This window comes from Lontra canadensis, unplaced genomic scaffold (genome assembly GCF_010015895.1).
Source record: "Lontra canadensis isolate GAN:19392208 unplaced genomic scaffold, GSC_riverotter_1.0 scaffold45, whole genome shotgun sequence".
Lineage (NCBI taxonomy): Eukaryota > Metazoa > Chordata > Mammalia > Carnivora > Mustelidae > Lontra > Lontra canadensis.
Window position 1 is genome coordinate 11,137,649 of NW_022631039.1, and position 27,332 is coordinate 11,164,980.

At 55.5% G+C, this 27,332-nt stretch overlaps 1 protein-coding gene across 3 annotated transcripts; it reads left to right on the forward strand.

Annotated features, from left to right (window-relative positions):
* The first annotated feature begins 796 nt into the window (after positions 1 to 796).
* Positions 797 to 18,430, forward strand: ZNF316 (zinc finger protein 316). 3 transcript variants are annotated; one of them, XM_032872708.1, is made up of 6 exons: positions 797 to 910; positions 4,662 to 5,038; positions 5,238 to 5,368; positions 6,166 to 6,292; positions 6,793 to 6,906; positions 14,179 to 18,430. In XM_032872708.1, exons 2-6 carry the CDS (start codon positions 4,690 to 4,692, stop codon positions 16,527 to 16,529), a joined length of 3,072 nt encoding a protein of 1,023 aa, XP_032728599.1. In that variant the 5' UTR covers positions 797 to 910; positions 4,662 to 4,689; the 3' UTR covers positions 16,530 to 18,430. The 3 variants fall into 3 exon arrangements, with proteins under 3 accessions (XP_032728599.1, XP_032728600.1, XP_032728598.1); XM_032872709.1 differs by lacking the exon at positions 797 to 910 and adding an exon at positions 2,676 to 3,247; XM_032872707.1 differs by lacking the exon at positions 797 to 910 and having other exon boundaries at positions 2,676 to 5,038.
* The last annotated feature ends 8,902 nt before the right edge of the window (positions 18,431 to 27,332 follow it).

Here is a 27,332-nt window from a genome sequence, read left to right on the forward strand (position 1 = left end):
CCTCCTGCTGCAGTCGCACTTGCTCATCGCCTGCAAGGGCTCGCCCTCGTCCCTGTCCCGTGTCATGGACCGCGGACTGGACAGAGCCTCCATGAGGCCTCTCCATAGGTCATAGCCTACCTCCACCGTCTCAGGACCTGGAGAGCGACCCAACGCTGGGGGTGGGTCTGTCCCCGGTCTGGCACTCGGTCTGCACTCCCTGCACGTTGGTTGAATTAGGAATTTCGACTGGGCTTGGGAAGGGGTTAGGCTCAAAGCCAAGGGATCTCATGGGGAGAATCAAGGGGGAGGACGGAGTTGGGGTGTCCAGGGGTTGGGGCCACGGTCTCGGGGTGGGGGGCGCCGGTGTCTTCAAAGGAGGACCCAGGTCTCAGAGCGGGGGGCGGGGGGCGCTGGGGTGTCCAGGGGTGGAGTCAGGGTTTCGGGTCAGAGCAGGGAGCTCTGGGGTTCTCAGGGGAGGAGTCGGAGTTTTGGGGTGTAGGGTCCGGGCACGCGGGGCTGGGTGTCCAGGCTGAAGTCGAGATCTCAGGTCAGAGAAGGGGGCTCTGGGGTTCCCAGGGGAGGAGTGGAGGTCTTGGGTCGGGGCAGAGGACCATGGAGTTCCCAGGAGTGGGGCACCAGGGTCCCCAGGGGTGGGGCCTGGATCCAGGACCCGGAGCGCCTTCCCTCGCACCAGGGGCGTTTCCTTGCCCTCCACGCACGCCCCCTCCGGGAGCCGCGCTCGACCCCGCGTGACCGGAAGTGGCCCCCCGTGGGCGCGGGCGGGGCGGGGCCCGGCGGCGGCACTTCCGGTGCCCACGCGCCGCCGCCGCGCAGCTCCGGGGCCGTCACTTTGTGTAGCGCGGGGCGCGCAGGCCCGGCCCGGCCCCGGCGTCCGGCGGCGGCTCGGCCGGCCCGGCGCGCGCGCGCGGTGAGTGGGCGGCAGGTGCGGGCGGCGGGGCGCGGGGCCGGGTCGGACCGCCTCTCCACGCCGGCGCGAGAGGCCGCGGGGCTGGCGGGGCCCGGCCTGGGCCTGGCGGGGCGGGAGCGGCGCGCTGGCGGGGCATTCGGGGGCCGCGCCCACGGCCGAGGCGGGCCGCGGACACCCCCGCCGCAGACCGCGCGAAGGGGGCGGGCTCCGACCCCCCGGGGCGGGCGGAGGCCGGCGGCGCGGAGCAGGCGGGCTGGGGAGGACACGCGCGAGTCCTCGGGAGGTGCCCGCCTCCGGCTAGGCCCGAGGGGCGGGGGTTGGGCCGTGGCCGCCCCCGGGGACACACCCATCCAGAAGGGGCTGTCACCGCCACCGCCTCTGGGGAAGACCCAAGCCAGATAGCTTGCCCCCTGGAGAGATGGAAATGCTTGGCTGGGGGCCCCCATGAGCTTGCTTAGTGACCTTGGGGGCCTCGTCTGGGTCCTCGGTCTCTGCCAGTGGAAGCTCTGTTGGGCTCCTGTGCTGTCTTCTATTGCAGGTAGTCCCGTAGAGGAACCCATCCCTGGGGTTGGGCAGGGTCTGGGCTGCCCCATGTGGCCACATAAGTGGGAAGGGGGTGGGCCTTTGGTAGAGGACTAGGTGGGTAGGAAGAAGGGGAGGTGTGCAGGAGGTTCAGGCCCCTGGCTGCACCTGTGTGGGGAGACCTTGGTACTTAGTTTGGCTCAACAAGTGTTGGCAGGTGTGGGAAGCTAGTCAGCATGGTGAGGGGCTGGCCTGGGGGAGCTGGGATGGCCCCACGCATCCAGCTGCACCAGGAGTAAATCCTGGAGGGTAGGGCAGCCTGATCCATGGACGAACAATGAGGATTGTAGTAGTCAAGGACAGAAGGCTTCTTGGAGGAGACAAAACCCTGGAAGGCCTTGAATAACGGGTGTGGGAGGGACGGGGCCTGGATATACGTGCACCCACACATTTCTCCTCCTTCTCTACATAGGTTCCTTGAATTTGGGACTTTTGTGGAGAGTTTCTAACAGTTTCCAAACTTTTTTTTCTGTTCTTGTGGTCCTCCCTTCCCTCCATGGAGGGTGTCTCTTCATCCTCAGCTGTAAGCACCTGTAGTACTGTATCCTAGGATGGAGGGCCCCGGGAAAATAAAGGTTTGGGATGATGTGGGGGTTTATGTTGATGAGGCTGCTTACCTGACCCTCTGTGACTTCTGACCCAGAATCAGATGCCTGGAAGTAGGCAGAGTGAGTGTCAGTGGGCTGACAGGCTGGGAAGAGAAGAAAGGAAAGTGTGTGGGTCTGGGGGAGTGTGCCCAGCACCCAGCCATGTGGGGAGGCAGAAAGCATCTGGTGCCTGAGTGACCGAAGTCTGTTTTCCAGGATGATTCTGTTCTGGATTCCGGGTTGGGGTATGTGAGGTGTCTGGCTGTGCTAGGTCACAGTTCTGTCTGCAGGGTGACTGCTGACCTCCCATAGCTGCTGAGCCTTTCCCTTCTCTAGTCACCAGCACTTGCATTTTTTGGGGGTAGGGACTTCAGGCCCCAGCCTCTTTGAAGGCAGAGACTCTCAGTGCTTCTGGCGTGGGTTCTGTTTGGAAGGACCCTAAGAGTGATCAGTTTATTCTGGAATGTGGCAGTGGGGCCAGAATACTGAGGTGTTTTGTTTTGTTCTAGTAAGTTCTATGCCCAGTGTGGGGCTTGAACTCACGACCCAGAGATCAAGAGTCGCATGCTCTACTCACTGAGCCAGCCAGGCGCCCCTGAATTTTTAAGATCTCATGTTCTTCACGTTGATTTAGACGTGAAGACTCACTTCCTTAATAAATATTTTTATTTTTAGACTCACTTCCTTAATAAATATTTGAGCGTTAACTCTGTGTCTGACATGGGGGGATTCAGGGATGAGCGAAGGGAACTTCCGTCTTCCCGCAGTTGACTGTGTGTTTGGGGAGACAGGTGGTAAGGAGGCAGTTCCTTGAATATATAAAAATGAGGTGCTGTGAGGATAGAGTTCAGGGAACTGGGTGAAATGGGGGCCCAGGAGGCTCCCCACAGAGGATCAGAGAAGAAGAGGGGAAGCAAGTTCCAGGGAAAGGGAATAGGTTGGGCAAAGGTCCAGAGGTGGGACCAAGCACCGGGCCACTTTATTCCAAAGCCCTGGGGTTTTCTTCTGTTGCGACTGGGTCCTTGGATACCGCAGACCTGCTGTGGGAGTCTGCTCTGGATGGTGGCCAGGCAGGAGACAGCTCGGCTGGGCTTGGTGTGGCGTCTGGGTTCAGCCTGGATTTGTAGCCTGAGGCCTGGGTGAGGAAAGCCCTCCGCTGGATTCTGAGGTGGGTGGCGGTTAGGAAACCTTTGCTGAGCATTCTCAGTGCCCTGAGTGCTGGTTAGGGCTGCTGCTGTCTTCCTGGAGGTGGCTAGAGTAGCGCTTGGCATGTGTGTTTCTACACTCGGCGCCTTCACATGGCCAAAGAGCTATGGAGGCCAAGAACCGTAGGTTTTGGGGAGAGGCTGGGGCAGCCCACCTAGGCGTAGCTCTTCACCTGTGACACCGAGTCCCGTGACTGTGAATTCGCAATTCGGTCGGATAGAGGGGAGCATGAGGGGTGGGACAGAGGTGGCGTCTGGGTGCCCATGCAGTTCAGCCCCTGGACCTGGACGTTGTCTCTGGGAGGCCTTCATGAACGCTCCAAGTTCCTAGCTTTTAAAGTATGGATTTAAAGCAGCAGCTTGGAACTGTTCACCCTAAAAGGAGCCTTGGACTTGTTAAAACTGTCACCCTGTTCTGGCCTTGGTCCTCCTGGTAAAGGGCGTTCACCTGGGAGGGAGGAGTGGCCCCTGGGCCTGTAGCCTCCTGTCCATCAGGTCCACAGCCCTCGGCTCTGGGCCATGCAGCCGCATGGCTATGTCTCTGCCCAGCACCTGGGCTGACCCAGCTGTGACGGTGGCATGAGTAGGACCTTGTAAACCACTGGGGCACTGGTGGTTCTATCCTGGGATTTTCTGATCCTTAAACTTGAAGAGATGTCACAGGGTGTTTTAGATCATTGCTGGTCCAGCGATGAACCAGATCTCCGTGATCGGTTGAACTTTCTCCAGATGCTCTGGACGGAGTGAGGGGCAAGGGAGACACAGAAGGTGACCCATACTCAGCACCTCCGGTGTGCTGCTTCTGGCAGGAGGAGCCTGACCTGCTGGCCTTCCCAGCAGTGGTGAATAAGACCACCGGTCTCATTACACACCTGCCCATGCCCAGGCCTCTCCTCCCTCACCCCTGCTGGCACAGCATGGGTGCTGAGAGCTGGGCGAGCATTTTCCCCTGTATGTCAGGTGGGCCGTTCCTCCCAGGCTGCACTCAGCTCTTTCAGCCAAATGTGGGCCACTCTCGGCCGTGTTGCCCGGACTCCTTGTTTTCATGGCCCCTGAGGATAAAGACCCGGGCTAAATCCCTGATTTACTCCAAGAAAGCGCGGCGGTTCATATCCAGCACATAATTGCAGACAAGGAAGACCTGAGACCGCATAATGGGGTCACAGAGAGGGACTCTGTGGCTACTTGTTCTGGGTACAGAATGTCCCAGTTGTGCCATGTGAGACTGTGGAAAGAGCCCCGGTCGTCCCTCAACCTTGGCGGCATTACTGTCTAGTGGGGAGACAAAGCCTGCCTCCCGCGGGACGCTGCAAGGCTCAAGCATCGCACGTGAGTGTGCGGTGGGCAGCTGGTCACTGCCGCCCGTCTGTGTTTCAGGCCGAGCTGAGGCTCTCCTCCGGGGAAGATGGCAGCCCTGCGCTCAACTCCAGATGCACCAGCCACGCAGCTGGTGAAGGCGGAGGATGGGCTGGAATGTGGTCCTGCTCAGGAGGAAGAAGAGGAAGAAGAAAAGGGGGAAGAGGTGGAGATAGAGGAGGAGGAGGAAGAGATCGTCATGGAAGAAGGGGAGGACAAGGAGGTGGTGGAGGAAGAAGAGGGGGGGCGGGCCGCGCACGTGGACCAGGTGGAGGTGGAGCTGGAGGAGGATGAGGACGTGGAGGAGGTGGTGGCTGAGAAGCAGCGTCTTACCTTGGGGACCCAGGAGAGCCTTGGCCGTGGCGGTGATGCCAAGTCCCCAGTTCTTCAGGAAAAGGGTAAGAAAAAGGAAGCGGCTCCTGGGGGAGGAGGCGGCAGGGGAGGGCAGGCGGGGACAGGGTGGAGCTGGGGCACCATCGGCCAAGTTTTGAAACAGAGGAGCCAGGAGCTCCTGACCCTGCTTGCTGTCCGGGCAAAGGGGACGGTGGCAGCGAGGCCTGATGGCGGAGGCAGGCCCCTAAGAGATCCTCCCCTCAGCGTGGCAGGCCACCCGGCTTCCAGCCACACCTAGGGATGAGGACTTGGAGGAGGAGGAGGAGGAGGAGGAAGAAGAGGAGGAGGAGGAAGAGGAGGAAGAGGATGATGATTCCTTGACAGCTGGATCTCAGGTGAGCTGCTGTCTCTGGAGCTCAGTTAACCAGGCAGGGTTTGCTTGGGGTGGAGGGGGGTGCAGGGGGGCAGCTCGGCGCCTGGTGTTCCGGAGATCCCTGTGGGCAAAGCAGAGGCTCTGTGGTCCTCAGGGCTAATTCAGGCTGTGAGCAGGGACGGGGTAGCAAGAAGCAACTGGGGGTCTCTAGCCCCAAGCCCATGGGACATGGTTCCACTTTCCTGGGGTCCAACCCTTCCCAGGCCATCACGTCCTGAGAATGGTGACTGCCCCTCCCTTGGCTGCGCCACGACCCCGTACCTGGAGGGCCTGTCACCCGTCCAGGCTCGGGTTTCCCGCCGAGCCCAGTCAGACTGGATGCCAGAGCCCGCGCTCAGTTGAGTCGATGCCGCTCGTGCACCCAGGCATGGGCCCTCACATTGCTGATGTGACCACTGGCTTCGCTGGACAGTAAGGGGGGGGAGGACACAGCCTCCCTGCACGGGCACAGACTTGAGCTTTCTTGTTTTCTGACCTTCGTGTGAGTCGTGGCTCCGCCCCCCACATGCTGAGCATTTGCCCACTCGGAGCCTGGGTTCCTAATCTCTGAGTGGAAATGGGGTCCTTGGCTTTCAGGCCCGCTGCCAGGCTTGGTTGCCCGTCAGTGACGGGATGTTGGGCTGTGTCCCCACAAGCTCCATGTTGCAGGACCACGGTCACCTCTTCTTGAAGAGACTCCCTGTTGCTCGCCTTCTCTGGGTTCCCCCCTTCCCACCACCGCGGGCAGCTTAGGGTAGCAGCCAGGGTTCTGTTTTCCAGGGGCTGGTGACCTTTGAAGATGTGGCTGTGTACTTCTCCCTGGAGGAATGGGAAAGGCTGGACGCAGACCAGCGGGACCTTTACAAGGACGTCATGCAGGAAAACTATGGGATCTTGGTGTCCTTGGGTAAGCAGGGAGGCTTTCGGTATGATGGGTGCCAACAGCCTAACCATTTGAGAGAGTGGCTTCTGAAGCCCCAGGGTCTAGGAGAAGGGGGTCCTGGAGCCAGCCTACCTTTTGGGGAAGTCCTAGGGCGCGAGGTCTCCACTGTGGTCCAGCAGTGCCATGAGCCGGTGGATGTGTTGTGGGAGCCGCCCATCCAGCTCCGGTCTCTGCCATCTGCTCCCCAGAGGCCTCCAGGGGTGAGGAGTCATGTGCTGGAGGAGATGAAAGTGTGTGGAGGGGCTCAGCAGGGCGGCTACGGGTACCAGGGCAAAAGTCTAGACTTGTGAATGTGGGATTTCCCAGGGTGGAGGCCGGGAGCCGGAGGGCTGGTCCAGGAAGGATGGAGAGGAGGGAAGGGAGAGTGAGGAGCTGGTTGGCATGGCGGGGATGGCACTATGTGGGGTGAGGGGGTTCCTGTCCAGCGCAGCCCTGCAGCCGCCGGCTGTTTTTCTCCTGGCCAGGATACCCAATCCCCAAGCCGGATCTGATCTTCCGGCTGGAGCAAGGGGAGGAACCCTGGGTCCCAGATAGCCCCCGTCCTGAGGAAGGAGACATTGTCACTGGCGTCTACACAGGTGAGTGGGAGATGGAATCTCGTGGGGTTTCTGCTGACACAGCTCCTCGGAGCTTTGCCAGACTTTGGCCTTGATCTTAGCCCTGTGCCATGGCCTTGGTGCTGGTGGTCCGGGATGTGGAGTGGGCCTCGTGGAGACAGGGAGGCCGTCATGGGCTAACCTCTGCCTTTGTGGCCCATGGAATGGGCCCATGGGCCCATTCTAGCCCATGGAAGTCCAAGGTTGGTGAACCTTAGAGGACCTACAGGTTTCTCTTAGGAGCCTTGGAAAATGTCCCTGTCCCTGCCTTGGAGCCTCTGATTGTTTTTTGTGTTTTGTAAGTGAGGCCCATTTGTTGAGTGTTTGGCTCAGAGAAAGTAAGTGCAGGAGCTGGGCACACTCTGGCTGAGAGAAACCCGCCTTTCTGGTTCCCACACTTGAACTGGTCCTGTGGCTTCTCCACCCACTGGGCTGTCTCTGAGCAGAGGGTCTGGGGGGCAGGCCTCGGCCTGGGTGTGCAGCTTTGCCCCTTCCAGAAAGGAGATTTTGGAGGGAAGCGTTCAGGGTGTGTCCAAGGGTGGCAAATTTCCCTGGGGACCGCCGGTGTGGCTCTGGGTGTTCCTCTAAACCTCTGAGCTTCTCTTTGCTCACATGGAGAATGAAGTGTTCGACCGAAATCCATAATTTCCAAGCAGATGTGGGACCGTTGCTTCTGTGGCAGTGCCTCACGAGGTCTGTGAGTCGGGCTCAGTGTGTAAGAGAGATCGTGGAGGGTGTGTCTGCCTAGGGGCTCGAGTGACATCCCCCACTGGATGGCTCTTGCCAATCACGGACCTGGATAGACTCAGAGTAGCTCATGGACGTGTTTTAAAATAAAAACACAGAGAAACACAAACCATGTTACTGTGCCTACAAGTGGACTCTTCGAAGTGTTTTCCCGTTTACTCTGTATCCTGGCGACAAGCCTGTGCGGTAGCAGGGCACAGGCAGCCAGCTGACCTCGCAGCTGAGGACGCTGACTTTGAAAGCTGGGCTCAGCCCCAGGGCTCGCTTGCCGTGGTGTTGCTGGACAGCCTTCCCGTCCTGGCTCTCCATGTGCTGTGGGGACCTCTCTGGAATCATTCCTGGGCTTCGGAATTGGGTGGGCTCTGGCTGGTGAGACCATGGCAGCTGCTTCCGGGACGAGTCTGGGACAGAGGTGATGTTTCTCAGGGGTCTCAGTGGGAGGTGGGCCCTGTTTATGGGCAGAGCTCAGAAAAGCCACCTGCAGATAAAGGGGCCACAGGCCTGTCTTTGCCAGTCTCTCATCATGTTAATAGGTGTGCCCCCATTCTTCATGCTTCTTGGAGGGTCATGGAGTATAGGCATTTGCAGGTTCCGGTGTGGGCGGTCCCCACAATGTGACCTGTACACCTGGATGGGGTTCGGCAGCACCCTGAGGAGGCTGGCTAGCTGGGCCAGTGCCTCCCTGTCTTCCCCTGCAGCTTGTTGCTGTAGTAGGGCCTCATGGCCTCGAGTGCTCCCCCATCCCGCCCCTTGCCACCCAGTGAGCCAGAGGTCAGTGCAGGACCCGGGCATAGTTTTAGATACATCCCTGTCTGCTGGGGTCAGCTCAGGTAGGGCAAACCCATCTGAGGCCTTTTTTTTCTTTTAATATCTATTTATTTGTTCATTTGTTTATTTGAGAGAGACAGAGTGTGCGTGCAAGAACAGGGTGGGGGCACAGGGAGAGGGAAAGAGAGAGAGAGAAAGAATCCTCAAGCCAACTCCCCTGCCTAATGCAGGGCTTGATCCTAGGACTCCGAGACTGTGACCTCAGCTGAAATCAAGGGCAAGCCACTTAACCGACGGAGCCCCCAGGCACGCCGTCTAAGGCCTTTCTTAACTATGACTGTAGTCTGTTTGCTAAAGGTCTTCTCCCCATACTCATTTCCGTGTGGCCGAGTCTGTTGAGAATTGAGAATTGCTGGGTCTGGATGGGACAGATGCTAGCTGTCCTGGGCCCGACAGAGTTTCTGGATCTCTAGACTGTAGTCTGGCAAAACACCAGTGTACTCCTCTTGTGCTTTTTGAAGAATTGGGCCAAAAGGTTTGGACTCTGGCCAGATTCTCCCCCTCAGACACCCCATCCTGTCTGCCATACTGACCTGAAGTCCCCTGCTCTGCCCTTCCAGCTCTGTGCTCGGCCCCTCCACCACAGGGCCATGAGCCCCACCCCCTTTCCTGTGCCTTTCTCCTCACCTGGCTTGGACAGCAGCACCTCGCTCCTGTTTGCAATAGCCCCGTGTAGTCGCCCGCCAGGTCCCTGTTGGTGGCGGGACCCCATTTCCTGGCCACAGCTGCACTGCAGCAGGGTCGTGGCTGGAGAAAAACGTGGCTGCCGGCTGACCTCACACCTCCTGAGGACGCTGCCACCACCACCTGGGGCTGGTGGTCTGGCTTCATGTCCTTGTTGGGTTGGCTTTCTGCTCTCTGAGGTGGACCCTCTTGGCCTCTGATTTCTCAGCTGCCTTCCTGGCTGCTTCTGCACCTGCCCTCGATTGTTCCCAAGACCAGGATGGTCCTGCGTCATCTTCTTTTCTCTCCAGGAGACTGTGGCCAGACTTACGTCAATGCTGCCCATCCTCAGCTTCCTTCTCCAGCTCTCACCTTGTCTGATTGTCCATCTGTACCCTTGATCTCTCCACTTCTGTGATGATCATTTCAGAGTGAACCTGAACCTGACGGGACTTCTCCTACCTCAGTCCCCTCTTGCAGCGTCCTTGGCACCTGAGTGCCAATGGCTCCGTGCCTGATTAGTCCTTGTCACTCTGCCTTCCTCTCCCTAACCTGTCCCAGGCTTTAATGAGGCCGGCAGGCCTGTGGCCACAGGTGTTCCCGAGCTGCCTCTGCCTTTTCCTCTATGGGATTCCCCATGAACTTGGCACAGTATCTGGGCCTTGCTCTGGCCTTGAGGCCGCTGCCCCTCTAGGCTCATCTCCACCCTTAGCTCTTCAGGCTCGGCCCCACAGACAACCTTTCTCTTCAAGCCTGCCTCAGGGCCTTTGTGCCTGCTGTTTCCCCTGCCAGGAGTGCCTTTCGTGTGGCTGGCTCCGCTGTTAGGACCCCACTCGAGTCATGTGTTCCTGAACACACAGACTTTAGGAGCACGCCCTCCGGCATTACTCCAGGATGTTCCCTGCATGTACAGCAAACGGCACTGTCTGAAATGGTCCTGCCTAGATGTTTGCTTCCTCATTTCCTGTCTGCTGCTGCCGGCTGCCTCTATAAGAGCTGGCGCTGGGTATTGTCTACCCTGTGCTGTCTCCACGGTGCCTGGCGCGGGCCTGGCACCCAGCGGGGCTGGCGGCTGATCCCCTCCCTCCTTGGCTGCTGTTCCTCCCCCATGTGTGAGAGCGAAGGAAGGAAGAGAAATACGGCATGCAGGGTTACACCTGCTTAAAGATGACCCAGGAAAGGAGAGACAGAAAATTTAAGAGCAGTAAGAGTAAAACACCAAGGTGGGGGAATCTCAGGGTTGGTGAGCACCGTCAGCAGTTCTGGAGAGGTGGAGGTCAGGAGTGGCCGTGCGGTGCAGGCCTGGCCCCAGCCTGCAGGTGGTCTTTACCTCACACAGCCCGTGAGCACCTGGGCTGGGCTGTCTGCCAAGGGAAAACTGGGGTCAGGGGAATATTAGTCCCTAGCGTGGACCTTCCCTGCCTTTGCCATACCTCTGAGGGGGCCCTGGGTGTCCCTGAATCCCCTTTTTTAATCTGAGCCAGGAGAAGGCATTTGGGTCCCTTCACCCCTGGGCGTGGTGTAGGCAGTAGGGGAAGGAACCAGGAAACATTCCAAGTGAGGAAGAGCCGGGCCTCAGGCTCCTGTTAGTAGCTCTTCCTTGATACTATACTCATGGTACAGATGAGGAGACTGAGGCGAGAGGTCACTAGCCAGTGACGGGGGACGGGCCCTGTGCTCGGAGGACAGAGCCCAGCACAAAAACCTGGCCCTGTCGGGAGCTGCCGCCTCCCTCACGCTTGACTACAGGCCTGGTTACCAGACTCCTGCTCAGTGGGAAGGCAGGGCAGCTGGCCAGCAGCCCTGGAGGCAGGAGCCCACCTGCAGCTTGGGGCACGCCAACCCTGTCCACATCCTCGCCTTGTAACTGTCCCTCAGTGGGTGGAAGGTTCTCCGCAAACACAGCTCGAGTCTCCGGGTCTGTATGGCAGAGTTGGCGCTGGTGTTGACAGCACAGATGGGTTTAGTCGGAGCTGACTCACCAGGGGCCCCGGGTCAGGGTGGGCCCGGGGGCAGGCCTCCGGGTTCCCCGACAGGGGCAGAGGTGGCTTGGGTTGCAAGTCATAGAAAACGGTGGCATGGTTCTCAGGGCGTCATGTGTCTTCATGCTGAGTGGCCCGCAGTGGGCCTCCCAGCAGCTCAGGGATGGAGGTGCACTGGGCGCGTGGCTCGGGGGCTTTCATCTTCTCCGAGGTCCTGTGATTAGAGCCTTGGTAGGGGCACTTACTGGAGGTGTCTTGGGAGCTCTCCTGAAAGGCTACTGCTCAGGCCCTGGGATTGTCATCAGGCCTCAGAGTGCTGGTTCCAGCCTAGCTAATCATCACCCAGGGTCATAGTCCTTGGGAGCAAATGTCTCAGGGAGATGAGACAGCAGCTTCCCACTTCCCAGGGTCCTCTTCTCTACCCTGTCTCTGTGCGTTCTGAAAGGAGCAACTGTGTTTGACCCTATGGGCCACTGTTAAAATATGTCCCCTCACCCACCTTGTAGAAGCATTCTCTGCCCTGGCTCTCGGCTCACAAGCAGACCTGGTAAGTGCTCATTTGGATTCCAGCAAACTCCCTGGGAACCTGGAGTGACCCTTCCATTGGACACCCCCACTCCAGGGTCCCACCTCCAGACCCTGACCCACTTTGGTGACAGAAAGAAGGGAATGGATCCCAGTCTTGGGGCAGGCTGGTCTTTGTCTGCCTCCCCCTCCAGTGGCCCTGCTCCTCCCGGCGATCTTGGGGTGCAGCCGGCCCTGACTGCCCAGGGACACAGCTGCCCTTACTGCCCCACATTTGGTGTCATTGGTGCTCCCCACCACTTTGCCGTGTGCTCAGTTTTCTCACTCCTGGACAAGCGGCTGTGTTGCTCCCCTCTGCAGGGGCTTGAGGTGGGGGCTAGGTAAGGGCTCACCTTTAACAGTGTGTGGGGGGTGCTTTCGGCTGCTCCTAGACTCCAAGGAAGAGGTGTTGTGGGTGAGTCACTGGGACCTCACCCACCCTTCCCAGTTCTGAGTGACTGAGATGGCCTGTTGGCGGGCCCTCATTTGGCCTGCATGTCTACTTTGTCTCCAGCAGGGATGACCCTGGGCTGGGCCTTGGGGTACACACTAACCCCACTAAGACAGTGAACTTGTTCCTCAGCTTGAATTCCCTCTGCCTTGGCGAGTCTCTAATTCAAACTAACAAATTCTTGTGCTAAAATTCTTTTTGAGACTCATGGGAAGAATCCCCAGCTGACCTGAGTATTTGCTGACCTGCCTGTCCCTGCACCAGTCTCTCTCGTCTCACGGGGGTGCTCCAACCTTCCCAGGGAGGAGCTGGGCCATTTCTGTGCTTGTGCCAGGGACCAGCCACTTCATGTCACCCACTCGTGGCCCTGGGTGACAGCTGGAGATAAACCGAGTGTAGTTCAGCAAACTTTGTCTCTTATTTTAAAGCTTATTTTTACTATAACAGTATAATTACTAACTGTAGAAAACTTGAATATGCAATTACAAAAAAATAAAATAACCCATTTCTGTATGCCTTTAAATGATGCGTGTTTTTTTTTTCCATAGCCGCAATCATGCCTGAACAGTTGTGTGTCTGCCTTTATTTCCCCCCGTGCTGTGCTGTTTTCCCATGTGACCATGTCACCATACATGTACAGTGCCATACGGAATACAGGACGAGGGCTGAGCCAGGCTGAGCAGCCCTCCTGGGCCCCGACCTGCTTCTGGGGGCGGGACTCAGTGCTTCAGGCTCATCTAGCCAGGTGATGCCTGACACCGGCCACAGTTTCTGTGGTGGACCCAGGTGGGGCAGGAGAGGGGATTTGCACCCTTGGAGCTTAAACCTTCCAGATGCTAGTATTCTGGAGCGGTCGGCAGCACGGTGTGGGACCACTGTGGACACACACGGGGCAGAGTGTGCGTGAGAAAGTAGGCACACAGGTGCTTTGGAACACCTGGGGCCACCGTGGGTCAGTGTTCTCCCTTCTCTTCCTTATGAGACTTCGTGCCTGTCCCATAAACAGTAGTTCCCTCCTGAGTATGATGGCAGGCACATCAGCACCCCATTTTCCAAACTAGAAAACCCTACAGGCCGACTCCGTATCCACACTCTGCCCTGAAGGGAGAGGTCGGTTTCGTGGAGGAGGTGGAGAACTGTAAGACCTCGGTGGCGGGGTGGGGGGCAGTGTCCTTGGCCTTCTGGGATAGGAAAGTGCTTGCAGTTCACCCAGTCTTAACCAGCTTGGGACTGTTTCCCAAATGCACAGGCACTCGGAAAAAGCCAGGCTTTGGGGTGGCTTACAGGGAAGCTTGGGCTGTGGATGAGCGCAGGGAGCTAGGGCCCAACGGCCCCTCCAGGTCTCCTGGGCTCAAGGCAGCCTTGTCAGGTTCTGCTCCGAGAGTGGGAAGGAGACCCACGTCTGCTGGCCAGCCTGAGGCTGGTGGAGAAGGACTCGGAGGGGAAAGGATGCCGAGCAGAGCCCAGGTGCTTGCAAAGGCAGGTCCTCAGCTGCAGGGCCCTGGGGCTGTGCTGGCCCTGGAGACTTGCTGGGCTTGGACCGAGCAGGGCGGGGCTGGAATGCTCTGGAAGACATAGGGGTTTTGGGGAGAATAGCTCAGGGGTCTCTCTTTTCCTGGGTACAGGACCGCTGTTGTGGGCTTAGGTGACCAATTTTGTAGTGTTCCTGCTCCTCAGCAGGGCAGCAAGCCCTGGAGATCTGCCAGAGGGATTAGTGAATTGGTGCCATTTGAGGATAGTCCAAGCAGTAATCTTGGCCTCCCCTAAGAGGGACACCCGCCCGCACATTTCTCCTGTCTGCAGCCTTCCTCCAAACTGAGGGAGGCAGTGGCTCTACTGCCCCAGGGACGTTGGAACGGGTTCTTGTGGACCAGAGAGGCATCCTGTCCAGAAACTGGGGATGGAGGCTAGGGGAGCTTGGGGTCCCGCCCAAGTGTGATTTCTCTAGGGAGGAGCCTGCAAGGGGCTGCCTTGGCCTCCTCTCACTTCTCTCTTTGGGTATTGCTTTGTCGCCTTCAGGGGCCTGGTTCTGGACCGACGACCTGGACGACCACGAGGAGGAGGAGGATGAAGACTTCTTGGCGGAGGTGGCCGAGGAAGAGAACGAGCCTCCGGGGCTCTGGTCAGCGGCCTACGGCGTGGGGGACGTTCCTGGGACGTGGGGCCCCGATGACTCAGATTCAGCGCAGACTCCGGAGGGATGGGGTCCTGACCCCGGGGGCCTCGGGGTCCTGACCGAGGGGTCGGAGGCGAAGCCCTTCCTACCGGGCCGGGAGCCTGGTGCGAACCTGCTGGCGCCCTGGGCGTTCCCTGCCACTGTGGCTGCCCCGGCCGGGCGGCCCGAGACCACGTGCGACGTGTGCGGCAAAGTGTTCCCGCACCGGTCCCGGCTGGCCAAGCACCAGCGCTACCACGCGGCCGTCAAGCCCTTCGGCTGCGACGAGTGCGGTAAGGGCTTCGTGTACCGCTCTCACCTGGCCATCCACCAGCGCACGCACACGGGAGAGAAGCCCTTCCCGTGTCCGGACTGTGGCAAGCGCTTCGTCTACAAGTCACACCTGGTCACTCACCGGCGCATCCACACGGGCGAACGGCCCTACCGCTGCGCCTTCTGCGGTGCGGGCTTCGGGCGCCGCTCCTACCTGGTCACGCACCAGCGCACGCACACAGGCGAGCGGCCCTACCCGTGCCCGCACTGCGGCCGCAGCTTCAGCCAGAGCTCGGCGCTCGCGCGGCACCAGGCGGTGCACACGGCTGACCGGCCGCACTGCTGCCCCGACTGCGGCCAGGCCTTCCGCCTGCGCGCCGACTTCCAGCGCCATCGGCGCGGCGGCGGTTGCGCGGAGCCCGGCGGAGACGGCCCTCGGCGGGAGCCCTGCGACACCGTGCCCGCGCCAGGGCCCGAAGAGGCCGAGGTCGGGCCGGAGGGGCCCGAGGAGGCCGAGGCCGGCGAGGCGGACGGAGAGGCCGAGGTCGAGGCTAGAGAGGAGGAGGAGGAGGCGGCGGCGGCGGCGGCGGCGGCGGCAGCAGCAGTAGGGCCCACCCCCGGGAGCAAGGAGGACCCCGAGCCGGACAGGCGGTTCCTCGAGCTGGGCAACGGCCTGGGGGAGGGCGAAGGCCCTTCCTCGCACCCACTCGGCTTCCACTTTCCCGTGCACCCCAAGTCCTGGCTGCACCCGGACGGCTTCCCGATCCTGGGCCTCCCGGACTTCGGGGAGCGGCTGCCGGCCGACGGGCGTTCCCTGCCGGTCCCCCTGGGGGGCCGGCTCGCCCTGGTGGAGGGTGCGGGGCTAGCCTGCGACCCTTTCGGCGGCGGCGGGCCGGGGGCCGGGGGCGGCGGCGGGCTGCGCGCCTTCGCGCCGGCCGTCGGGGGACTGCTGGGCGAGCCGGCGCCCGCCGCGCTGGCAGAGGAGGAGAGCCCGTGGATCTGCTCCGACTGCGGAAAGACGTTCGGGCGTCGCGCCGCGCTGGCCAAGCACCAGCGCTACCATGCGGGCGAGCGGCCGCACCGCTGCGCGGACTGCGGCAAGAGCTTCGTGTACGGCTCGCACCTGGCGCGCCACCGCCGCACGCACACGGGCGAGCGGCCCTTCCCGTGCCCCGAGTGCGGCGCGCGCTTCGCCCGCGGCTCGCACCTGGCGGCGCACGTGCGGGGCCACACGGGCGAGAAGCCCTTCGTGTGCGGCGTGTGCGGCGCGGGCTTCAGCCGGCGCGCGCACCTGACGGCGCACGGGCGCGCGCACACCGGCGAGCGGCCCTACGCGTGCGGGGAGTGTGGCCGGCGCTTCGGCCAGAGCGCGGCGCTGACGCGGCACCAGTGGGCGCACGCCGAGGAGAAGCCGCACCGCTGCCCCGACTGCGGCAAGGGCTTCGGCCACAGCTCGGACTTCAAGCGGCACCGGCGCACGCACACGGGCGAGAAGCCCTTCCGCTGCTCGGACTGCGGCCGCGGCTTCGCGCAGCGCTCCAACCTGGCCAAGCACCGGCGCGGCCACACCGGAGAGCGGCCCTTCCCGTGCCCTGAGTGTGGCAAGCGCTTCTCGCAGCGCTCGGTGCTCGTCACGCACCAGCGCACGCACACGGGCGAGCGGCCTTACGCCTGCGCCAACTGCGGCCGCCGCTTCTCGCAGAGCTCGCACCTGCTCACCCACATGAAGACGCACCGCGGCGCGGCCGGCGCGCCCGGCTCCGCGCCGGCCGTCCCCGCGTCCAAGACCGAGGCGCCCGGCAAGGGGACGTCCGGCGCGGGCAGCGGGCCGGGGGAGCGCGGCAGCACCCTGCTGGAGTTCGCGGGCGGAACGAGCTTCGGCTCTGAGCCCACGGCCCCCTTCGCGGGGCCCTCGGGCGCCTACGAGGAGAGCATCCTGTGATGGCCTGAGGCTGACGGAGGCGCAGCCCGCCGGGCCGCCGGCCCCCTTGCTCCTCTGGCCTCGGGGTGCTGAGGATCCCAGTCATGGTGCGGTGCCTTCCCCTCAGCCCCCCGTGCACCGCATCCCCCGCCCCAACCTCGGGCGCCCCTCCTGCCCGGCTCCGGGAAACCGGGCCGCTGAGCTCGTCCGGCCGTGCAGGGGGCGCGTGGGGAGAGGAGAGCCACGCGCGGAGGAGGCGAGGGCAGGGGGCGGCCACCCCCACCGAGACTGCTGCATCCCACGCGGTAGGGATGGCAGGCGAGGTTATTTATTTCACTCGGATTCCGATTTGGGTGGCCTGGGGGACCGGCGGCCGATGAGTCTGTAAGTGGGTTGTACAGCGAGGGAGGGGGAGCCCTTGCGTCGAGGGGAGGGTGGGGTGGTCGAGGGCAGAGCATCTGGCTCCTCCAGTGGGTTTGGTTGACGACTTCTTCCCATTCCTCAGTGAGGGACTTAAGGGACCTTGTGGTCATTTGAATGTGTCCGGGAAGTTTTAAGGACTGCGCGGGGCTAGGGGAAGCCTTATGGGTTTCCGGAGGACGATGTTCCTCCCTACCGAGGGGGGACAGAGATGCGACTAGGAAAGCTTTTATCCTGTCTACGGTGGATATTTACTTCCATGTCTCGTATGGCCTGAAGAATCTGGGAGGAGGAGAAAAAGCCAGAAACCAAATTTGCGGCCCCAGGCGGACGGGTTGCAGGTGTCCCAGGGTCCTGAGGGAGTTTGAAGCCTTATTCTGGGGGGAGGGTCACTCACTCTCACCCCACTTGAGCACCGAGATCAGCCAGGCACTAATTCTGCCCCGGCGGGTTTTGGTCTCCACCTCCCCCTTTGAGCCCTTCGGTCCTCTCACCTCTGGCCGCTGGAGGGGGCGCACTCAGAGAGCCTTGGGGGCCCCTTGCTGGCTGCTACCGCCATGGCCCCAGCCTTCAACTTCCGGGGCCGCCACCTCCCCTGGAGCAGTCGGACACATGGGCCCCTGCCCTCTAAGCCCAGTGCTTATTTACGTGTAATGACCAATTGTAAAGTGACAGGTCGGCAGCAGGATCAATTCTCACATCCCTATGGGGCTAGGGCCCTATGACGCCTGTGGGTCCCTTTAACGCCACTTCTGTCGTTATTCTGTACTAGAAGCAAGTAGTGTTTCTCTTTAGAATCCCATGTCACAGGGTGGGCAGTCTGTACAGCGGAAGTCCACCTGCGGGGGTGTGGACTTGAGCCTGTGGCTCAATGACAGGCCAGGCACCCAGCTATGCAAATCCTGCACCTGGCGGGCACCCCGCTCTCTGGGTTGGGCCATTGGGAGCCACTGGGCAGGCAGCTGAAATATGGCTCACATGAAATCCTTCCCTCCCTGAATGCCTTGTGGGCCAGTGAGTGGGGCTAGAAAACAGATTTTGAAGCAACCGCATTCCCTTTTAGACCTAGTTCCTTCTGTTTTAGTGTAGACATGGCCTTGGGAGAGCCAGCAGCCAGGCTGCTGGGGCTGGGGGCGGGGTAGGAGGCGCAGTAGTCAGTGGGTGGGAAGGGGGTGTGGATGGTGGCGGTAAGAATTCGCCTGGCTGGGTGCGGTGGTGGGGTGGGGTGGGTGCTGAGGAGGGCAGGGGTCCCTGGAGGCATCAGCAGTGCTGGGTGATGCCTTCCCTGTCCTCTCTTTCCTCTCCCTGTGGGACAGGAACCTCAGGGGCAAAGTTCAAGGCAGCATAGCCCCACATGGCTGGGGTGTGGCTCTGTGCTCATCCCCGCCTTGCACACCCCTCAGAGTTCGTACCTTTGGTGCTGCCCTGGGCCCCAGCTGCTTCTGCCCCGGCCAGGAGCCATCAGCAGGAGGACCTAGCTTTAATAAAGACTGGAGAAATGAGCTTTCTGACTGGATTCCGTGCTGTGCTGCTCCTTAGTGCCCTCAGGGAGGCTCTGCAAGGTCTCGGGCCTTTTTTTCTGCAAACAAAACGAAACACAAAAAAACTCTTTTTTAAGGAGTTTCTCCTTTCAGAGACTAGAAATGGCCCATGAGGCGTCAGCCCAAGATGAGCTTTGGCTCCTGCTACCTGTGTCTACCAAGTCTTTCCGGGAGTCCCCAGCGGGCCCCCCCACACTGCCACAAACTCTTTGTAACACACCTATCTTGGGACCTTCCTGTGCTTAGGGTTGTTCTCTCCAGCCTTTCTGAGGTCAGAGGAGAGGGGCCAGGTCCCCCTCCCCGGGGTCCAGACATGTGCTGAGTCACAGACATTTCGTAGGCTTGTCTGGGCTCCTCTGCTCTGTGCCAGGGCCCAGGGTGCCTCCCGTGACCCACCCAAGCTCCTTCCTTTGTACTGATTTCTCGACTCCATTCTTCTCACCACCTGAGGTCCCCACAACCAGATCTGACCTCCCATTCTTGGCCCACGGATTTGGAAACTATGAACTATGAAGTAAATTCTCTTTCAGATGTGGTTTGGAGGCATGAGAGCAGAACCCAATGTTTCAGTTAAAAAAAAAAAAAGGCTTTGAGTGGCAGATGGATGTTAAGACCTAGTTAAAAACTGATGGCTTTGAGGATCTTAAAGTCTACTCAGAAAAGGTAAATTATTCCCTGATAGAGCTTCTAGTTGTGTGGCCAAATTCCTTTTTATTTGGGGGGTGGGGGAGAGGGGGCGACCCAATCCTGGTGGTCATAGAAAAAAAAAAAGTAGACAGCCTTCCTGGCTTTGAGAGGACTTCCAAATTTCTGAAGTCCCTGATTGATTTCCCCCGAGTGTCAACTTGGAATCTGGGGCCATTTGGGGGGCATCTTCTAACATTGCCAAGGAGTGGAAGCCCCCAGGAGATGTGACTTGTGCAAGGCGGTACTTCGAGAGCCTTGAGGCTCCAAGCACCCCTCTGGCCTCCCCCTACATTTGTTATTTTCCCGTTTCTCTATTGCTTGCATTTCCCCAGCCTCCTTCCTCGCTCCTGACCCTTTCACTTGATCTCTTCACACACCTCCTTCTAACTCTTTTTTTTTTTTCTTTCTCTAATTGGCTACGAATGGAATAAAGTATTTCGAAATTTTGGGGTTATATTTATTAAATAAAGCTTTATGATCCTTGTTCATTATTTAGTTTTTTTCCTGATTATAAAATATATGCTAGTTGTAAAAATCCCAGCAGTACAACGAAATGTGTTACGTGCACACTTACATCCTATAGAGTCACCACATCCCGCCACGGGGCATCAGAGCAGGGCAGGAGCTGTGGGAGCACATTTCTTCCATGCAACGGAAACGTCTCACCACTGGGGACATACTTTACATGTCCCCTTGCAACTTGCTTCCCCCCCCCCACCCATTTAACAATATATTAGGACATTCTTTCCTACCGGACAGAACTACCTCACTCATTTTAACCACTCCGTGATAGCATTTCATTTGAGGATGTACCAGTAATCGGTGTAACTACTCCCCCAACAATGGGCATTTGGTTGTTTCCCGCTCCTGACAATTACAAACAATGCTGCAATGTAGGTTCTTGTACATATTTCCATGCAGTTGTGTAGATTTTTAGTTATCTTTTTAGGAAAAGTCCTAGAGGAGATGTTGCTGGGCCAAAAGGCATGTGTTTGTAAAATTCGGGGTACAGCTGAATTGCCCCTGGGAAAGGCTAACTCCAGTCCAGCAACGTGTTCCCCCAGCGTAGTGAGAAAGGACGAGTGGTCCTCTGCCTCGCCAACAGGTGGCACCAACAATCGATTTAATCTTTGCTTTGTTCTTTTTACAGAGGTGAATGGCTTGCATTGTTCTATTTCTTTCAAACATGTAAACAGGTTATTAAAAAAAAAACACAACTCATAGCCTTGGCTAAGGTATTTCTGGGGTTCTGGCTATAATATACGCTTACCCAGTTCAAGTTCATAACTTCCATATTTTCTGGAAGACAAGACATCTCAGGTTTACCTTGAAAATTTCCGACCCCAAACCTGCAATCGGCCAACTCTCCAAGGAGTCGGGATTCCTTTAGTGGGAAATGATATTCAGGGACTATAATTTGGTGCTGGGGTGCTCAATGCTATCAGGTTGATTTTTATCCCCCTAAGGAAAAAATACATTTTCCAGCTAGAATTCTATCTCCAGCCAAGCTATTCTCGTTGCGAAGACAAGTGATATTTTTAGATCTGCGAGAATTTCAGAAAATTTACCATCCTTTAACCATTCATAGGAGGCATGTCACACAAGGAAAGAATCGACCAATAAAGAGGAAGACTTGGGATGTAGGGAAGAGTGGAGCCAGTTCGGGAGGAAGAGCTGTCTGGGACAACAGCTACACAGCAGTCCTGTTGCAGCGTGAGAATGGAGAGCTTCAGGAATTAGGTCTCCGTGGAACGGGGGAAACCAGTAGAGTCAAAAATATCCCTGAGAGGTCGTGCATGGAAGAGCAGAGCTATGGTGAAAGGCGGGCCTGAAGGTCAAAAGGGACCGCGGCTGGGAAAGCCAGCGTGGCACCTCTCAGGGCCATGAAGTAAACACTCTTCAGACAAGAACCGGGTCAGGGAGGAACCAGGATCCTGTTTCCACCTTGAGACAAAGACTGAATGCGGATGCCCAACCGGCAGCCACGGCAGCCACGGCAGCCACTGTGAGGCTCTATGCAGTTTTTTACTTTGTATTTTTTTAAAAATTTTGAAGTTATGTCTTTAATTATATCTGACCAGCCTGAACACACTTAATTTAGGTTCTTGCCATGTTGCTCCGTAAGCTTAATTTGTATCATGCTTTGGTAAATTTTGTTGACTGCTCTTCTTGGCATTTGATCTCTTCGTCTTTTGGAAACTTACTTTGGAGACAGGCTCATTTTGAGTAGGAGGGTTTTTATTTGGTTCCTTGGGTCGTGGTTGGGTTTCATTCTCTCTCTCTCCCCTGTCCAGAAGTCAACAGTTGCGGCTTACTCCATGGTAACTGAGACATGTGCTAACAGTGCTCTGAGATCGCTCTTCCATGAGGATACCAGGCGCGCTGAGACCCAGGGAAGGAGGCGGCACGTGGCTGGGCTGGACTCCTGGTCAGGAAGCCGGCTCTCAGTCCCCTTCGCCCACCTCCCTAGGTCCTCAACTCCCTGTAACCCACAGTCCCCAGCAGCAGGCGGGCAGCCCTTGTTCCCAGCTCTGTTTTACCTGGTGAATTTGCCTTGGGTCCTTTTCTCACCTGAAGCTTTTAGAGTGTCCTTCTCCCCAAAAGCTGAGCCCCACGCATTTCCTGCTCACTTCCAAATCTAGAGCCCACGAGACCTTTTCTCTTGCCACTCACATTGCTTCTGCTCATTTTCGATCCAGAGAGATGTTTACTTTGCTTTTCGATCCTGGCTCTGTCTTTTTAATTATATATGGACAAATTTTATCTTTCATTGCTATGTGATCAGAACAAGGAGCAGGTTGGGTACAAACTTGATGCTCTGTCTTGCCCAGATTGATACCACTTTTATCACTTCCCCTTAACTTTGTTCCCTTTACCCTCCCTAGTTGTCTACTATGTATCCATTCTCCCCTTCTTTTGCTCTAAGAAAATCTCTGTACTGCTGGGGGTGCCAATGTGCCCCAGTGATATGTACATACCTATCTATACATAGATATCTATGTACATAGATATCTTTGTAGATAAAAATGGCCAATTAAATGTAAGGAAAAGATAATTACGTGGGACTTCCAGGGAATTTCTTTAAAAGGGCCTGATCTGGTTGGGGGTGGTGGTGGTGGAGGGTTGTACATTTTTGCCCTTTGATCTTTTCTTTTCTTGTACCTGGAATGCAGATGTGATGGGTAGAGGTCACCTGCCATCTTGAGACAAAGAAGTCACTTCAAGGATGCTGAGAATGGCTGAGCAGAAAAGCAACAAGAACCTGCGTTCCCCAAGAGCGTGATCAAGGTGGGCTGGGCACGGGAGACACAACCAAGGTCCTGCCCCAGGAACTTTCCAGTTAGGATGACCAACTTCTGCCATTGCTATCAGAAGCAATTTCCCAATAGATGCTCCGTATTCGAATCATTCCCTGGAAATTCAAAGTCCCAGGTAGAAGCATGTGATTGGCTGGGCTTCGGTCAGGAGCACATTTCCCAGCGGCCATGGGGTTAAGAATACCTTACCCCTTTGGCACCTGTTGTGGGACATAGGCACTGCCTCCCACTAAGACCCACGTAGAGGAGTCCTCCCTGGAGAGTCAAAAACCATGGGTAACATCCACTGTACCCTGTAGTAACTGATAAATAGAGAAATTTCTGGCTGGAAATCCCTCCCCTTGATGAGGTAAGCTGCGGCTCATTTCTACTCACTATCAGTGTGGATGCGGAAGAAAACACAGGGATAGGCTCGGGTCTTGGCAGGCATCCGCCTTTCTAGGGTTATCCAGGCTCTGTCGTGCCAATCCTGGGGAAGCTCCTTTCTTTGATCTTGGTTCACAGCTTTTTGGGCTTTTGGCACGTCTCCCAGCTCCCATCCCAAGCCTAGCCCTTTACAACATCCGATGTACACAGGCCCAGCTGTAGTATTCCTTTAGGGACCTCCGTTCCAAATGATCAGCCCACTCTTAAGAGGGTCTGGGCCAAGTGCAAGTCAGCTGAGAACAACTCTAGGACCCGCTGTGCCTTCCTGAATCACTGTGCCAAGATGCTGATTCTCATGTCCTCTCCCCTTTAGGATTTCTTTCCAGGCAGTGATAGCAACATGTAGGATAGGTGACAACAATGTGATCTTGCTTTATTTCCACTTGTCATTCATGGAGCTGGTGGCTGAGCATTGGATGGCCTGCAAAACAAACAAACAAACAATGTTTTTGCTAGCACAACACTCAGAGCATTAGAAGAGGCTCCCTCCTTTCCTCTGACTGCCAAACCTTGTACAAGTGCATCTCACTGAAAGGGCCTGATTTGAGTCCAGAACCTAGCAGCAGGGAAGGTTGGGAAAGGCAGTAGTTAGCACCACAGCAGGCACTCTTAGAAAGAAATGAAAATGGGTACTCATGCCCACCCACCAGCTCCTTCCCCCTTGCCATCAAGAGGGAACCCCTGTTGGGGCACCTGGGTGGCTCAGTCGTTGGGCATCTGCCTTCGGCTCGGGTCATGGTCCCGGGGTCCTGGGATCGGGCCCCGCATCGGGCTCCCTGCTCGGCGGGGAGTCTGCTTCTCCCTCTCCCACTCTTGTGTTCCCTCTCTCGTTGTGTCTCTCTCTGCCAAATAAATAAATAAAACCAAACAAAATTTATTTTAAAAAATAAATAAATAAAAAAGAGGGAACCCCTGTTGACACCAGGATTTGGGGGCTGTCACTGCCGGGTCCTGATGTCATGTCAGCCAGGCACAGCTCCTAGACACAACTACCTGCCAAAGGCCAGCAGACACCGTGATTTCCACGCACAGAAGGTGGCAACCAGGTGGCTCTGGTCTGTTTTTGTGAATCATCTCAGGAGACTGTGGGTGCACCATTCCAGAATCTGACTTAGGGTATCTTCTGGAAGTGTCATCAGAGCATTAAGGAACCTTAAGTGAGAGGGGTCAGAACACGTGTCCTCCTACTGGACGTTATTAACTGCTTCACCTAGAGGGCGTTCCTAATGCTCTGGATCCCCCTCTGTATAATCCCAGGCAGATTCTTTTTCTTATTTTTCTTAAGGCGAAATGCACATGACATAAAACTAACCATTTTGAAGAGCACAGTGGAGCGGCATGAGGTACAGTTACAGTGTTCCCAAACATCTCCATCCCTCCATTAAGTAGTCTCTGCTGATTCTCCCTCCCCCCAAGCCCCATTCTAGTTGAGTTAAAACAATAATTTTCCATTTTTGGCTCCAGCTCATTTGAGCTGGATTTCTGTATTGAACCAGAAAGAGTCCTAACTGGCAAAGCATCCCTCAGGTTCCAGCGTAAACGTGTTTGTCAGGTCTTCTGCTCCCCTAATTTAATTTAGATCGCCCTGTTCCCCCATCTTCTGGCAATGCGCGATTGTCGCCTTCATAGCTCTTAGCACAAATTGCAGTGTTATGTGTGTTACTGGTTTAATGGCTGTCTCCTCTGTGGGCCAGTACAAGGTAGGAACACTCTGTTTCATTCTCTTTCTCTGACCAGCACAGTGCTATATAAAGAATCTGTGCAATAAACATGCTTGGGGTGGGGGGATATGGAGGGGGACAGGTGACGTGAGACCTAAGTACATCAGGTCTGGAGCAGTCCCCAGCTAGTTACAACTCGCTATGGAGCTGGGGAGCCTCTCTGCCTACCTCAATCTTCCACAGCGCCATATACGTCCTCAGCCCCAAAGAAACAAACCCACACTACCTTTTTAGAGACTTCTGAGAAGAGGCAAGACAAAAAGGTGACAGGGACATTAAAATACCATTGATACAAATGTTTTTATCTGTTTGAAAAATTAATAGACATTATACAAATTCAAATATATTGGAAGACTTCTTAGTTTAGGGTGAAAATAAAAGGCTGAGTCTCTTTCTCATACCTACTCCCTGGTTCCACCCACCTGCCATTCCCTTCCAGAAAGGCACCTGCTGTTATTAACCTCTTGGGTCCCAGAGAAACTCTGTGCATATTCAAATGCACATAGATTCCTTTCTTTTTAAACAAATACTGGAATACCAAACACAATGCTTTTATCCTCTTAACCTTATAACCCGAAGTTAGTTTCATATTAGCACAATGGGATCTACCTCTTCATTTTAAAGCTACATAGTTGCATTGTATGAATGTTGCTACTTCTTCATCAGCTTCCCTCGAATGCACACTTTAGTTGCTCCCTGTCTTTTGCTACGACAACCAATGCTAGAAGGCATATATGCCCTTTGCACACACCTGTTAATACGATCAGTCCGATAAATTCCCAGAATGGAACTATCGTGTCAAAGGGCACATTGATTTGGAGTTTTGCTAAAGTAATTATATCATACATTCTCATCAACACCACGGGCCCCTGTGTTTCCCAACGGGCTTGCCAGCAGTATGTGTTATCAAAGCTCTAGATCTCTGGCAACCTGATGGGTAAAACAGAAAACCATTGTCTTATCTAAACAATTTCTTAAAACCTTCACAGAGAATACACTACAACGAACAACCGTGAACTTTTTATCCATACCCAGACTTGATGCTTTTCTATATTGCCTCAGAATTTTAATATTGTTAGAAATAAATGTTACAGGTGCAGTAAAACTCATATACGAATCCCTGTCTAATTTTATTCTCTTCCTTTCCCCTATGGAAGTGATTATCATTAATTTGCTATTCATTGCTCACATGGATTACAGTTATACTGCATATTTATATCTAGAGAACAATATTTGTGAGTGTTTTCAAACTGTATATATTAGCCATCAAATTCTGTGTATACAGAACTGTGTTTAAATTGTATCTATCACTATACATAATGTACATTTGTAACATTATAGTAATATATGCTAATTATGTACTGAAGTCATATACAGTTATTTCAACTATGTGTAATATTCATCAAATTCATATATTTCAATGGGTACAGAAAGAACATTAGATAAAATTCAGCTAGAACCAGAAGGGAACTGTCTTAACCTCATAAGGGTTATATAGCAAAAATCTATGAAAACATGATACTTAATGGAAAAACATCAGATAGATTTCTTTTAAAATTAGAAATGGATATGTCCACCATTGTCCTACCATTTAATGTAATACTGGGGTTTCCACGCAAGTAAAGAGGGGGTATAAAAATTACAATGGAATAAATTAAAATGTCATTGTTCTCAGATAACATGACCATCTCCCCAGAAAAACATAAGAATCCATTGCTAACAGATTAGAACTTACAGAAGTGTTCACACAAGATCAACCTACAAATATCAATGGTGTTTCCCTACCAGCAATTTGAATAAATGGTTGTATCATGCTTTTGGAGGGGGTGACTTAATATTATAAAGATGTCAATTGTCCCCCCAAATTAATCCAAAAATAATGCAACTTCAAGAAAAATTTCAGTTGAGCTTTTTGAGGGTCTTGGTAAATTTCTGTGGGAGAAGAAGAGTAAAGAGGGGTTCACTTACCTCTGTGACAAGAAAGCACCCATTGTTTAGTAGATAATGTCAGGGAAATTGATTAATGCAGTGCCAGATACGTTGAAGACCTAACTGCAAAAGTAAAACCACAGTATTAGCAGAAGAAAATGGAGGTGATAGGGCACCTGCGTGGCTCAGTGGGTTAAAGCCTCTGCCTTCGGCTCAGGTCGTGATCCTGGGATCGAGTCCCGAGTCGGGCTCTCTGCTCAGCCAGAAGCCTGCTTCCTCCTCTCTATGCGTGTCTCTCTGCCTACTTGTGATCTCTCTCTGTCAAATAAATAAAATCTTAAAAAAAAAAAAAAAGAAAATGGAGGTGATATCTTTATGATCTTGGAGTAGGAAAGAACTCAACAAAACTCCAATATCAAAGCCACGAGGCAAATACTGATGAAAAGGATTACTTCAAAATTTATAACTTTTGTAGTATGAAGGACTCCAGAGATAAATAGATATCAGAGGAGGAAAATATTTGCAATATCTAAAATTCACAAGGGACTATCATCTAAAATACTCGAGGAACTCCTATAATTTTTTTTAAAGGTAACAGTTTAATGAGAAAGTGGGGATTTTTAAACTTTATCCTGCTCAGAACCTATCTTGTGAATTGGTGTATGAACATATTTCCTAAGTCTGGAAAACTCTCAGCACTCTGTAATATTGCCTTTCCATCATTTTCTCTACTTTCCTCTGAATTCCTATTTGACTACTGGACTAAAACTGCGTTTTGATTCA

Excerpts from the sequence above, each read along its gene's own strand:
- ZNF316 (XM_032872708.1), top strand. The coding sequence starts at position 4,690 with ATGGCAGCCCTGCGCTCAACTCCAGATGCACCAGCCACGCAGCTGGTG. Across the intron at positions 5,039-5,237 it reads CCCAGTTCTTCAGGAAAAGG|CGTGGCAGGCCACCCGGCTT; the intron begins GTAAGAAAAAGG and ends TCCTCCCCTCAG. Across the intron at positions 6,907-14,178 it reads TGTCACTGGCGTCTACACAG|GGGCCTGGTTCTGGACCGAC; the intron begins GTGAGTGGGAGA and ends TGTCGCCTTCAG.